This window comes from Mus pahari, chromosome 16, assembly GCF_900095145.1.
Source record: "Mus pahari chromosome 16, PAHARI_EIJ_v1.1, whole genome shotgun sequence".
Taxonomy (NCBI): Eukaryota; Metazoa; Chordata; class Mammalia; order Rodentia; family Muridae; genus Mus; species Mus pahari.
The window spans coordinates 37,425,817-37,437,838 of record NC_034605.1 but is presented as its reverse complement, the minus strand read 5'-3'; the positions used below and the strand labels follow the sequence as shown (position 1 = coordinate 37,437,838).

General features: G+C 47.5%; 1 protein-coding gene across 2 annotated transcripts in view; it reads left to right on the top strand.

Moving 5' to 3' along the window:
- Positions 1-12,022, top strand: part of Slc22a23 (solute carrier family 22 member 23) — a 149,769-nt gene that overhangs the window by 121,389 nt on the left and 16,358 nt on the right. For both annotated transcript variants that reach the window (XM_021215455.2, XM_029547525.1), the window contains exons 5-7: positions 2,746-2,873; positions 8,982-9,084; positions 11,491-11,723. In XM_021215455.2, coding sequence (XP_021071114.1) covers positions 2,746-2,873; positions 8,982-9,084; positions 11,491-11,723 — 464 coding nt within the window. The remainder of the gene's footprint in view (positions 1-2,745; positions 2,874-8,981; positions 9,085-11,490; positions 11,724-12,022) is intronic.

The window sequence follows — 12,022 nt, the reverse complement described above, 5'->3', positions numbered from 1 at the left end:
TGCGAAAGCGGCAGAAAGTGCCACTCATTTGAGCTGTACATGACTCTCTTCATCCTGGTCTACATTAAGACCAGTGCTTATTGTTTTTGTTTTTGTTTTTTTTTTTCAATCTGGAAAATATTGTTGGCTTTACCATAGGCTCTCTCTCCACTGACTGTTATGACTAGCCTCCTCTCTGTCTGAGAAAGAAGACTTTCCTCTCTCCCCAAATTCTCTCACTTCTGTCCTGGGCCTGATGCTCATACTCTGGTGGAGAAGTGTTCCTTTGTACTGATTTTTAATTGCCGATTTCACTGGGCCATTGCACAGCTAATGACTGCAATGTACAACAGATCTGGGAAGGGTCAAGCAGGCCTGGGCTTAGCTTGGCTGCACAGCAGGAAGATGAGTTAGGAACCTGTTCCTCCTGTCCACTCCTCAGTCACCACATTCCGCCATACACATGCTGAGGTGAGCACAGGAAGAGGTTGCCCAAGCTGCACACCCCCATTTAGCGTAAAGAAACAGTAGTAGGTGGGTGGTGTGTGCCCGTCATCCCAGCTCTCAGGAGGCTGAGGCAGAAGGGTTTCCCTGAGTTCTGGTCAAGCATGGGCTGCTTCGTTGGATCTTCTTGGAAAAGAAAAGGCAGAGAGAAAGGAAAAAAGGAGGGAGGGACAGAGACACAGGAAGCAGACCTACCAGGGAGACCATTTTATATCTTGATACAGCAGTATCATTTAGGAAGAGCGCCACATAAAATGTCCATATAAAGCTTTAGGGCCACACAGCACTGTCGCTGTTTAGTGCAGGATCTTTCTAAAACATGTTTATTCTGCTTTTAAAACGTTACAGAGCTGAAGAGATGACTGGTGGCTAGAAGCACTTACTGCTCTTATGGAGGACACACGGTCAGTTCCAGCTTCCATATTAGGTAGCTGACAACAGCTTGTAGCTCCAGTTGCAGGGTTTCTGATACCCTCTGGCCTCCACGAGCACCAGCGTGTAAATGATGCATATAAACTCACACAGGCAAATACAGACACATAAATACCAAATAAATCATTTTAAAAATCGAATACTCTAGATGTGTGTATGCATATGTGTGTTTGTGTGTGTGTGTGTGTGTGTGTGTGTGTGTGTGTGTGTGTGATCCATAGCAAACATGTGAAGTCAGAAGACAAGAAGCAGAAGTTGGTTCTCTCCTTCCACCATGCGGGTCATGGGGATAGGACACTCGGGTGCTCAGTCTTGGCTAGTGCCTTCCTGAGCCATCTCACCTGCCCTTATTCTGCTTTTGAAGAATACCATAAACACACACAATATAGAAAGAATTCTGAAGGTTCCAGACCTCCCTGTGCTAGTATTGGTGCCTAACAGCATGTCAATACTAGGGCAGGCAAGAAGGGTTTAGGTCATTGGCCACAGGGACACATGCCAAACAGAAATCCCTACCTGGCACTGAAGTTGTTTTACCACTTAACTGCTACTAGACACAACCAGGCTGCTGTGTCAGACAGTGGAATATATCAGAGGCACTTGTGTGTGAAGCCCCTGTGCTGACCAGAAGTAGTTGGAATGCCTCTGCCCTCTGCCACCTTTCCCAGTGTGTGGCTGTTGGCCCTCTCTGCTCCCTACAGCCTAGACCAGCATGGATCCTCTCCTAGAATTCACTCCTCTGATTCAGCCCTGATTACTCTTCCATGAAGAGCCGTTGCCAGGGAACTGATCACACAACTTCTGTGTCACCCAATCAGAGATCCTCTTACTTAATTCTTTCATCAGCTTTATTTTGTTTTTATTATTTTTGGTTAAAATATTCCCTATCTCTGAGTTTCAGAGCTATGTTCTTCTCAGGTCCCAAGCTGTGGCTGGGTTTGGTTTGGTTTGAATTCTTAAGACAGGGTCTCACTCTGTATTGCAGGCTGGCCTGAAGTTCACTAGGTAGAGCAATAGCCTTACATTCAAAGCAACTCTCCTGTCTCAGCCTTCTGAGTACTGGGATTATAGAAGTGAACCTCTATGCCCAGCTCTGTCGGGGTTCTCACACTTTAAAACGCTATTACATCATACGTGTATCCTAAGCCATTCCATCAAGTTCCCACCACATTATCCAAACTGAGGCAGGCTCCTGGGGCTTCTCATGAGCCACAGCTCAGTTGTTTATGACTTTGCATACATCTCAAAACCTGTTTAGAGCATGTATTCCAGAACTTGTGGCCTTCTGTAATGCCCGAGAGATCCTCGTAAGGACAGTACTTCCCCAACATCAGCTGTCCGCATGGTTTGGCTTGCTGCTTTGCTGTGTCTGAGGTTAAGGAAGTGAGCCGTCAACTCATCCAATCTGCCATCTGATGACTGAGTGTCCTGAGCTCTTAGATGATTCTCCGCCCAAATTTCCCAGCTGTCAAATGAGTAATAGTAGTATGGCCTCATCAGAAGCATGGTCTGGAAACTGCTAGGACAGTGCCTGCAGTCACCAGTCTGCTGATGGAAGGTGATTTGCAGGTTTACCTGCTGTAGAAGACAATTGTGTGGCTGTTGTGAGTCCACCTATGTGTCCTGAGAGAGTGAAGTCCTGAATTCCCTTCACCCTGGTCCTGTGGCTGCTGGTCCTTATATTCCACACCATCAGTATGTCTAGATCCATGCCAGCTCCCTCCTTACCCCTCCTCCTCTCCCACCTATCTCTTCTCATTTCTGGATAACTCGGGACTGAAACAAAACAGAATGGAAACCATTCGGCCGGTTCCCTTTGTGTCTTTGAAGGATTTTCCCTGAGTCTCTCCGATGGCTAATGGCTACCCAGCAATTTGAATCAGCAAAGAAGTTGATCCTGTACCTTACTCAGAAGAACTGTGTGAGCCCTGAGAGTGATATCAAGGGAGTGATGCCAGGTAAATACAATACACTAGTCAGAAAGCCCAAGGGATGCCACCGGTAAGTACGATGCTCTGGCAGGGAGCCTGAGGTATGCCATTGTCCTGAATAACAGTCCTGGCTAGTGTTTGGTCTATACTCCTGTGCCTATATGGTTTACAAAGGTTTGGAAAGGCAACGGTGACTGCTACGGCCTAAGAGTGAAAATAAACTGGAAATAAACAGAAAGTCTCCACTTTCTGGGAGCTGGTTTCTTTCGAAATCAAGTTGAACACGCTATCATGTTCCTTACAGCCCGTACAAAGCCAGAAGCAGGATGCGAGTTGGATACACACCTGATCTTTATCAGCTCTGTTGGCTTTGTGGGACCCAGTGCCTCCTTTCCCTGATTGCCTACCAGGTTTAAAGCCTTGGCTCGGGCATGGGTGGTGTTAGTGACCTCTCTTCTTGAGTATGATCTTCAAAGGGCTGCCATTGTCTATTTATGGCCGTGACCTATTTGTTGGTCAAGGGAAGAGATGGAAGCACTCACTATTTTTGTACTGTGGTTCAGACCCATAGAATTCTTGTGAATCAGGGCATCAGCAGAAGCTAAGTGGAGCTTTCAAGCTGGGAGCCCGTAAATGGCACCAGGAAGTTCTTCACAGCCAGGTTCCTGAATCCTCCCTGACATGCCAAGATACTGACCTTATAGATCTGAAAGAAACCCAAGGAACGTGCACTGTTAGTGAGCTCTGAAAGAGACTCTAATGCAAGAGACCTAGAGAGTTTCTTTGGAAAACAGCTTTGACCTACCATGTTAACCTCAAGACCTGCATGCTTTGTAAAAATCCCCTAGAAATGTAAGGCATAGTGGGGGCCAGGGGGTGGGGGGTGGTGACAGGGAGAGAGGATGAGAGAATGAATGACTTGACTGTAATGAGAATCATGTGATTACCATTCATTCGCTCATGACAAAGATATCTATTAAGCACCTGATGGCACATACCACTATGGAGAAGGCCTGACTCTTAAGGCACACATAGATGGGGTGCATACAGAGGGGAGGTCTTAATGTACATTTAATAGGAGCACTAAAGCAGAAGGATGGAGTATGGAGACTGCAGTCAAAGCGACAATGTAAACCTGGCTTTCAGACAGGTGTGCCATGCACGAGAATGTACCTGGCAGGTCCCCATTTCCACTGGAGAGGTTGTGAGCCACCTCAATCATGAGAGCTCTTGGCACCCAGTGGTCTTCTTACTGGATGAAGTTATGGTGGCCCAACAAGGATAGCATAACTATCGTTCCCTGTGCCCAGGACACAAAGGCTGAGCCACAACCACTTGGTGGGTGAGATGTGGTCTACCAAGTCCTTGAGCTCAGGTAGGAAAAGTCTGGTCAACCAACAGCTCAGAAGTCCCTGGAATGAAGGATGCAAGCCATGGCGGGTCTACTTGACGAGCATTGAGTTCTGGCTTTTCAGAGGGCCATCCTAGGCCCCCTTTCTCAGTGACAGTAAATGATATTTAGATCATAGCAAAAGATAACTCATTCTTAACGTTCCATCCTCTATGTGGTATGCCCATGGACACATCTCTTCACAGCAGTGCACTTCCAAGGGATGGGATGGTGCTCCTTGCTTGCAGATGAGCAAACCATGGCACAGAGGGCTGGACTGCTTTCTCAGAGATGAGTCAGCTACTAGGTACTAGTGGATCGGGAGCTGAACTCGGGAAGTCTAACTGAAGCGGCTTTGCTGGCTACTGAGGAGTGGGTGAGGACCATGAGACATGTGGGAAAGGATGCTGTCAAGGAACTTTTGGGGCCAGGACTGCCTGGTTTGGACCATCACATAGCTTCCCTCAGGCAAGCTTCTGTTCTCAAGTCTTGTTATAGATTTGTTGCTGGCCTCCTAATTAAATCATCATGCTCCTCTTCTTTCGGGTTAAAATATTATCTGGGAAAAGCTTGTCTTCTCAATCTTAATTACACTGATTCAGGTCCCTATTTTTGGAAAGTGATATTAGCTCTCCTCCACCCCCACTTCTTTGCTTATGAGTTCAGGGTTGGTGCTTACTTCTCTTCTGTGTCCCAGACTGGGAGCCAAACAAGAGGTGATTTGAACCCCTTGGTGACTAACAAAGAGGAGAGAAAGGCTTCACTTTTTACCAGGATGTGTCATCATTAGTGTAGTCCCTGTGGGACGCTTATTTACCCTGGCTCTCTATGACACTCCTCCCCCCGCCCTGCAACTGCCAGATGCATTTAGACAAACAGAATGCAAAACTGTCCAACACTTGGGGGAAGTCTATCTTCTCTGGGATTTCCAACTTCCTTAGCTCAGAATCGCTTCTCCACCATAACCATCAAGCTCTTACCCAGCTTCCTTTCAGCCTCAATCATGGCTCTGTCCTCCCCTCTTCCACCAGCAGCCCAGGAACAAATACTGTCACATCATCACCTGCTCAGGGCCCCAAGGAAGACCCCCACACCTTACATATAGATTTAGAAACTATACCTAATGTCTACCTCCCCCAGGCCACTGGTCTGTGTTGGACCCCCATGTTTTTCCTCCCCATAGGCCTCACCTCAGAAAAGTCTTGTTCTCTCAGACCCATTCTCCCATCCTCAAGCCCAGCTCCTCAAGCCGAGCTCAGCCGTCAAACTCGAAACACCTGTAACCCTGACTCAGCTGCAAACAAGAGTTTCTCAGTATTAACCTCTACACCACAGAGTCTCTGCTGCAGAGCCCAGGCTATACCTCAAAGGAGACCCATGGACAGCTGCATTTCATGAATATTCATGACATACAGGAATCCAGGGCTCATACAGCCAAGAAGAGGCAGGACTGTTCCTTAGGGTGTCTCCCAACAGAAAAGTACCTTAGGACTGGGATGTAATAGTGAGTGAGACGCTGCATGCCCTGTTAAAGCATGCTAGTCTTGGGCTTATGCTAAAAGAAAACCTGATCTCCCCAAACTTCTCATTTCTATTCTTTTAACGCTGTCTTCGGTTTTTATTTGAGCGTAAATGATGATCTTAGTGAACTGTTCATCTGGATTAGACATTTGGGTGTGTTCCCAAATGTCCATCTCACAGTGTCATGATATGCCAAGCATGACAGCTCTCCTTCCCAGGCCTGACTCAAGATTTTGAACATTTACAGTGGAGGTAAAGACTCTGCTCCTTCTCCTAGAGCCTACAGGAAAAAAAAAAAAAAAAAAAAAAAAAAGCCAACTAGCCTTACGTCAGAGGCCTGCTTAGCCCCTTGTTTTCAGTGATAGCGAGACCAGTCAAGAGACACAAGACAGAGACTGAAAGACCCAAGAAAAATTCCTGAGAATGTGTCATCCTTATCAAAGTTTCATGGGAGGGGGACAGTGAAGCCTGGAGAGGTAGAAGAGTTAGTTCCTATTTCCAATATACTCTCTGGGAAGGAGCTCGTTGAAGGGTCAACCAATGGAGAAAGACCACATGCATGACCTAAATCTTCTCCTCGAGTAGAGCAGTATGCAGGGAGCAGGAGTCATGGGGTCTGTGGGTCACCTCATTGGGGAAGTAATCCAAAAGTCGACTCTGACCCAAGGCTCTTAGTCCCAGGGAGACTGCCCAAGGTATGCTTCCATGGTGTCTCTCTCTCTCTCTCTCTCTCTCTCTCTCTCTCTCTCTCTCTCTCTCTCTCTCTCTCTCTCTCTCTCTCTCTCTCTCCTGCTCTTGAGAAGATACAGAGGGACCAGAACCTCTTCACTGTCTCCTGCATCTAGGGCTTGGAGCATGCACACCAACCCTGCCATATCCTCAGGCCATAGTATGTGCCAGGACTGCCCTCCATTGGTGCCTAAACCATGGATAGTGCCTGACTGCAGACAGGCTAGGTGTCCCCTATAAATACAGATCTACTATAAGGTCTAATTTACAAATTAGGCACAGTAAATGATTAATAACAACCAGTAACAAAAGCTAGAGTAATTATGACAATATAATTTATGAATTTCTCATTTCTGAAATGTCCCATTTAATATCTTCAGGCCAGAGTTAGCCTTATAAAGAGGAGACCTCCATTCCTATGGGCAGCTTTTTCAAGGCAGTTAAGAAGAAACACAGAGCTGCGCTTCTCCCCAAACTGGGGGGAGCCTCACTGCTCCCAGACCTAGGGCACTGACCACAAGGGTCAAGAAAATGTGGGGCAGGGCTAGACACACCTGATTTGCCAACACTAAGTCGGCCTGTCTCTTCTCTGGAGAAGCCACCCAATGCTCCTGTCCTACCAGCTTCCTGGTACCTGTTTGCTTTTATTTCCTAATGTAAGAAGTTTGGGGCAGTTCCTAAACTTCCACTTGATAGCTAGAGAGACAAGAAAGGTCCTTATTTACAGTGACCTCTCAGGGTCTCAGTGGTTAGCTAACGCTTCCTACAGTTGGCTTCCTACAGTTGGGAATGTGTGGACTTCACCCCAGAAGACAGCACAGGAAGCAGCAGAAGTGGATGATGTTGATGAAGGGCCAGTGGTATGAGCAACAGAGACGCTGACAAAACATCAATAGATCTGGAGAAGTTAATTTAATTCCCTCTAGGATAATACAATTACAGCTGTAGACTACAGTCAATTCTTAGACTGGGCTCTAGGGTTTAATGTTATTTAAAAACAAAACAAAACCAAACCTTCGGGTCATAAGACAATTGCTATAGCTTCTTTAACATACTATTTCATCCACAGTAATTCATTAGCAGTTACATATAGACCACCAGGCTCTGAAGGCTTCCTCTGTCCCTATTCCCGCAGACATTTTAAATTTTTTAAATGTCTTATTTTGGAACTATTTTCATGTGTACAGGAAAGTTAGGACAGTGCAGAACTTTTCTATACTCCTGACTCAGTATCCCCCATTGCTAATGTCAGATATTATCATGTCGCATTTGTCAAAGCTAAGAAACTGGACACAAGTATACACTGTTGTTAGCCAAGTGCCAGATGCTACTCAGTGTTCCCGCTCTCCATCACTGGCCCCTTGAGTTGCAGGATTCTGTCCAGGTGTGCAACCTGCCATCACCTTGCCACTGTCTTCTCTGGTCTTGACAGTTCCTCAGTCTTTCCTTGTTTTCATGACCTTGACAGGTTTAAGGGGCACTAGCTCCTTGTTGGCTGTAGGGAGCATCCTTTCTGTTTTAGTTTTTAAGGAGGGGATGATGCCGTGAGGACATGCCAGCTAGCAGAAAGAAGGGCCCAGAAGGCTGAGTGTAATTACGTACTGCTCTCGGGTAGCAGCCGCACAGCATCTTCTGTCTGGGGTGTTTCCCATGTTCTGACCTTCCCTGTTAGATGGCCAGACCAGCCGTAGGGCGTGAGTAAATTCCCAGCTAGGTTGGGGTAACTTACTCTGGTGCAGTGCTTGAGTAGGATGGTTGGCCGAGCTGGGATGAGCCTCACAAGTGCCTCAGTCCCATAGCTTCAGGTTGTCACATCGCTAAGCTGAACACATTGTCCATCTTGTTCTAGGAATGGAGTCTAGGGCTTCATGCCTCCTAAGCACTGAGCTATACCCCATTCCCCCAAAGAATTTCAACTGCTAACTGAAGCATGCACAAACTGTGTATGTGTGTGTGTGTGTCTTTGTGTGCATGTGTGTGTGCGTGCATGCACAACAATTCACATCCTCTAAAGACAGTTGTGTGTAGCTTCAATCCTAAGATTAAGGTGCATATGAGCCTGTAGCTTTGCAAGCCCCTGAGCTGTGAGTGACATAGGTAGATGCAGTTTCCAGCAGAAAGAAATCACTTAGTGAATGTGCAGGGCATAAAGTTAGGCCTCAGTGACCTAGACTCCCATCATGGAGTGATGTGGTCAGGCAAAATGAGTGGAGCTTGTCTGTGTGCACCTTGCCTGGTTCTTTGTAAGCAGGGCTTGGGTGGAAATGTACGCTGACGGTATGCTTTATGCCCTTTCTGTTCTGGTGGGAAAATCTGTCTGACGAGTAATTGTCACGAACACATTAACAGCCAGAACGCCCAGACTCTTCCCCTTGGCTTACAGGCAAAAGGCTTTTTCCTCTTCGCATGGTCCTGGATGGGGAAACCAAAGCTGTGTTTTTAGCTGTGTCTGGAACCTTCCATCCTGCTTGAGCTCATGCATCTGTCTCTTCCAGAGCTAGAGAAAGAGCTTTCACGGAGGCCCAAGAAGGTGTGCATCGTGAAGGTGGTGGGGACGAGGAACCTGTGGAAAAACATCGTGGTTCTCTGTGTGAACTCGTAAGTCATGGGAAACAGGGGTAGATCTGGACAGACCCTCCTCCCACCCTTGGATAAACTCTGAATCCCACTTGTCTCAGCCTGTCACTATGAAGGAAGCCCCAGAAGTATGTCTGGGGATGTTTGAAGGATGACAGGACTCAAAGATATCTACCACTTCATCAAGAAGCCTTAGGTAGCCAGCACTGAACATTTCCCTCAGCCCAGCTACCTGCCCCATGCCAGTGTCCTGCATGGTTCAGAGCTCCTAGGGCTCTGAGCATAAAGGAGACCAGGAGGCCTAGTGAAGTCCCGCACACACCTATGTCCACAGAATCAATAACCTCCCCCTCTGTGAATTTTATAAGAGTGACTCTGATAGTCTCCTTCATTCCAGTTCTAGGGAGCTCTGAAAAAAATGTCCTCACCTTGTACCTCTTATACTAGGACAGTCTCAAGGTTGGGGTCCCTGGCCATGTCTAAGGAGAGGGGTGGCTTGAGCCCATGGAGCCTTGTCCAGGGCCCCCACCCAGGCTCCAAAGAGCTGTTCTCCTTATATGCAACCAGCTCGGGCCACCTCACTAGCCCACCTGCTCTGAGGCAGCTGCAGTCAGGGCCAGGTTGCCTGACACATAGCAGGAGCACAGGCTCCCTCAGAAGGCCTCTCCCCACAGCTTCACCCCTGCCTGCCAGGTCTGTGGCTCAAGTAGTCTCATGGTAGCCCCAGTCCCAGGGCTGGGTGTGTACCTGCTTCCCTCACAGCTCTACAGCCTCATCCTCCCCAACTGCACAAAGTGGACCTTTGGGTAGAGATTATCTGGGAGGAGGGGTTTAGACTTTGGTGTGTCTGTAAAAGGTCTCAGGGCTGCCTTCAAGTAGACAGACTAGGGCTACAGCCTCCCATTCTTTACAGTTCTCCTGTTAGAACAACTTGGTGACATCAACAACTCTGAGGGACCCAATTCAGATTCATTTTTGAGGTACAAAGGTTTCACTGCCCATTAACAGAAGAGTAAAGATCTAATTGAGGTCAGACCCTACAGTACTTAAACCCCCAAGACACATAGAAGCTAGACCCCAAGCCCTCAGGCCTCCCCTTCATACCAGCTCTGACATAGTGGCCATCACTCTGCTGTCCACTCTCAGGGAGAAGCTAGCTAGTTAGCAGTGCTCATATCAATAGAATGACTTTCCCAACTTTTATGTTACAAAAAAAAAAAAAAAAATCACAAAATCAGGCGTAAATGATATGAGTTTTCAGGTTTGTGATTCTTGTGGGGCAAAGAGATGAACAGCCCTATTTTGTAATCTCCTGTTGAGATTTTTGTAATCTCCTTTGTCAGAGTTGATTTCTCCAAGTACAAAAGGTGATCACTGTGAGGTGGCAGTTTGCCAGGAAGGAAGGAAGGAAGGAAGGAAGGAAGGAAGGAAGGAAGGAAGGAAGGAAGGACGGAAGGAAGGAAGGAAGGGAAGGAAGGAAGGTAGGTCATGTGGGATCCCAGGAAACTGAAGCACTCCAATCTATGGCTAGACTATAAAACAGTTGCACAGAAAAACTGGGCTCTTTACAGAGGCCAGTGCAGGAGAGTCACATCCAACTGATAAAACCCTTTGCAAGGGTCGGGCCTGTTGCTACTAATTGTCCTCAAGGTTGGAACAAAAGGACTTAGATGCCCCTGCGGCGAGAGGGAAGTCACAGGGCGGGTAGCTCCAGGATGAAAACTGACATGAATGGGTTCTCATGCACTCCAGGCATCTCATAAGGAGCTTGCCCTTGAGAACCCTTCAGGGACCTAGAAATACTTGTCTGAGCATCAGCAGCCCCCGAGGCACCCCCCCACACACACACACACATTTTCATTCCTGTTGTCCAAGGCATGGTAGGATACACAGTGCCCAATGGGTGTATATGCTTACATGGGGCAGCAAAGAGATAGACCTAATGTCTTCATTTGGCCTGCCATCTGCCTGGTTTTTTTTTTTTTTCCTCCTAGCTCAGTTGCATGAGAGAGAGCCAGTATGCATAAATAGGTGGTCTTCTGGATGGATCCCAAGTTTTCAGCACTCTGAGTACTCAGAAAAAGAAGGAGAAGCCCAGACAGGCAGAGTGACTTGGAGGCCGTCACCAACTTATGCCCTATATCTGCTGCTGGTCTGCCAAGGGGATATGACCATGTTCTTGTGCTGACATAAGAGTAAATTAGCACGCAGTAGGTGCTTTGTCCTACACCCTCAAGGATGTTTCTTTGATGTCTCTTTCCATTTAACTCTCTCTCAGGTCCATGTGTAGTCACAGCATGCCTTCCTCTCATGTGTAAAATGCTTCTCTGTCTCTCAGTCATCCCTAGGAGACTAGGCAGCCTCTTGTCTCAGAGCATGCCACTCAGCCTCTCAGTGTGTGTGTGTGTGTGTATGTGTCTCCTGCAGGCTGACAGGGTATGGGATCCACCACTGCTTTGCAAGAAGCATGATGGGCCACGAGGTGAAGGTGCCGCTCCTGGAGAACTTCTATGCCGACTACTACACCATGGCCAGTATTGCACTGGCCTCCTGCCTAGCCATGTGTCTGGTAGTCAAGTTCCTCGGGCGCAGGGGAGGGCTGCTGCTCTTCATGATCCTCACTGCCCTGGCCTCACTTCTACAGCTTGGGCTCCTCAACTGTGAGTAGTAGGCTGGAAAAGGGAGGCAGGGCAAGAATGCTGGGAAAGGGAGCTAGTATAATACCAGAAATCTTGGCAGGCACGGCAGCTTTCTGTTTCTATAGCAAAATACCTGAGACAATCAACTTAAAGAGAAGAAAGGTTTGTTTGGCTTACAGATTTGGAGTTTTCAAGCAGTCCATGCTTTGTTGACCCACTGGAGCCTGTAGCAGGACAACACATGAAAGGAGTATATGGCAGAGAGATGCATTTGCTTTATGGCATGTAGAAATCAAAGAAAGGGATCTAGAGTCCTAATG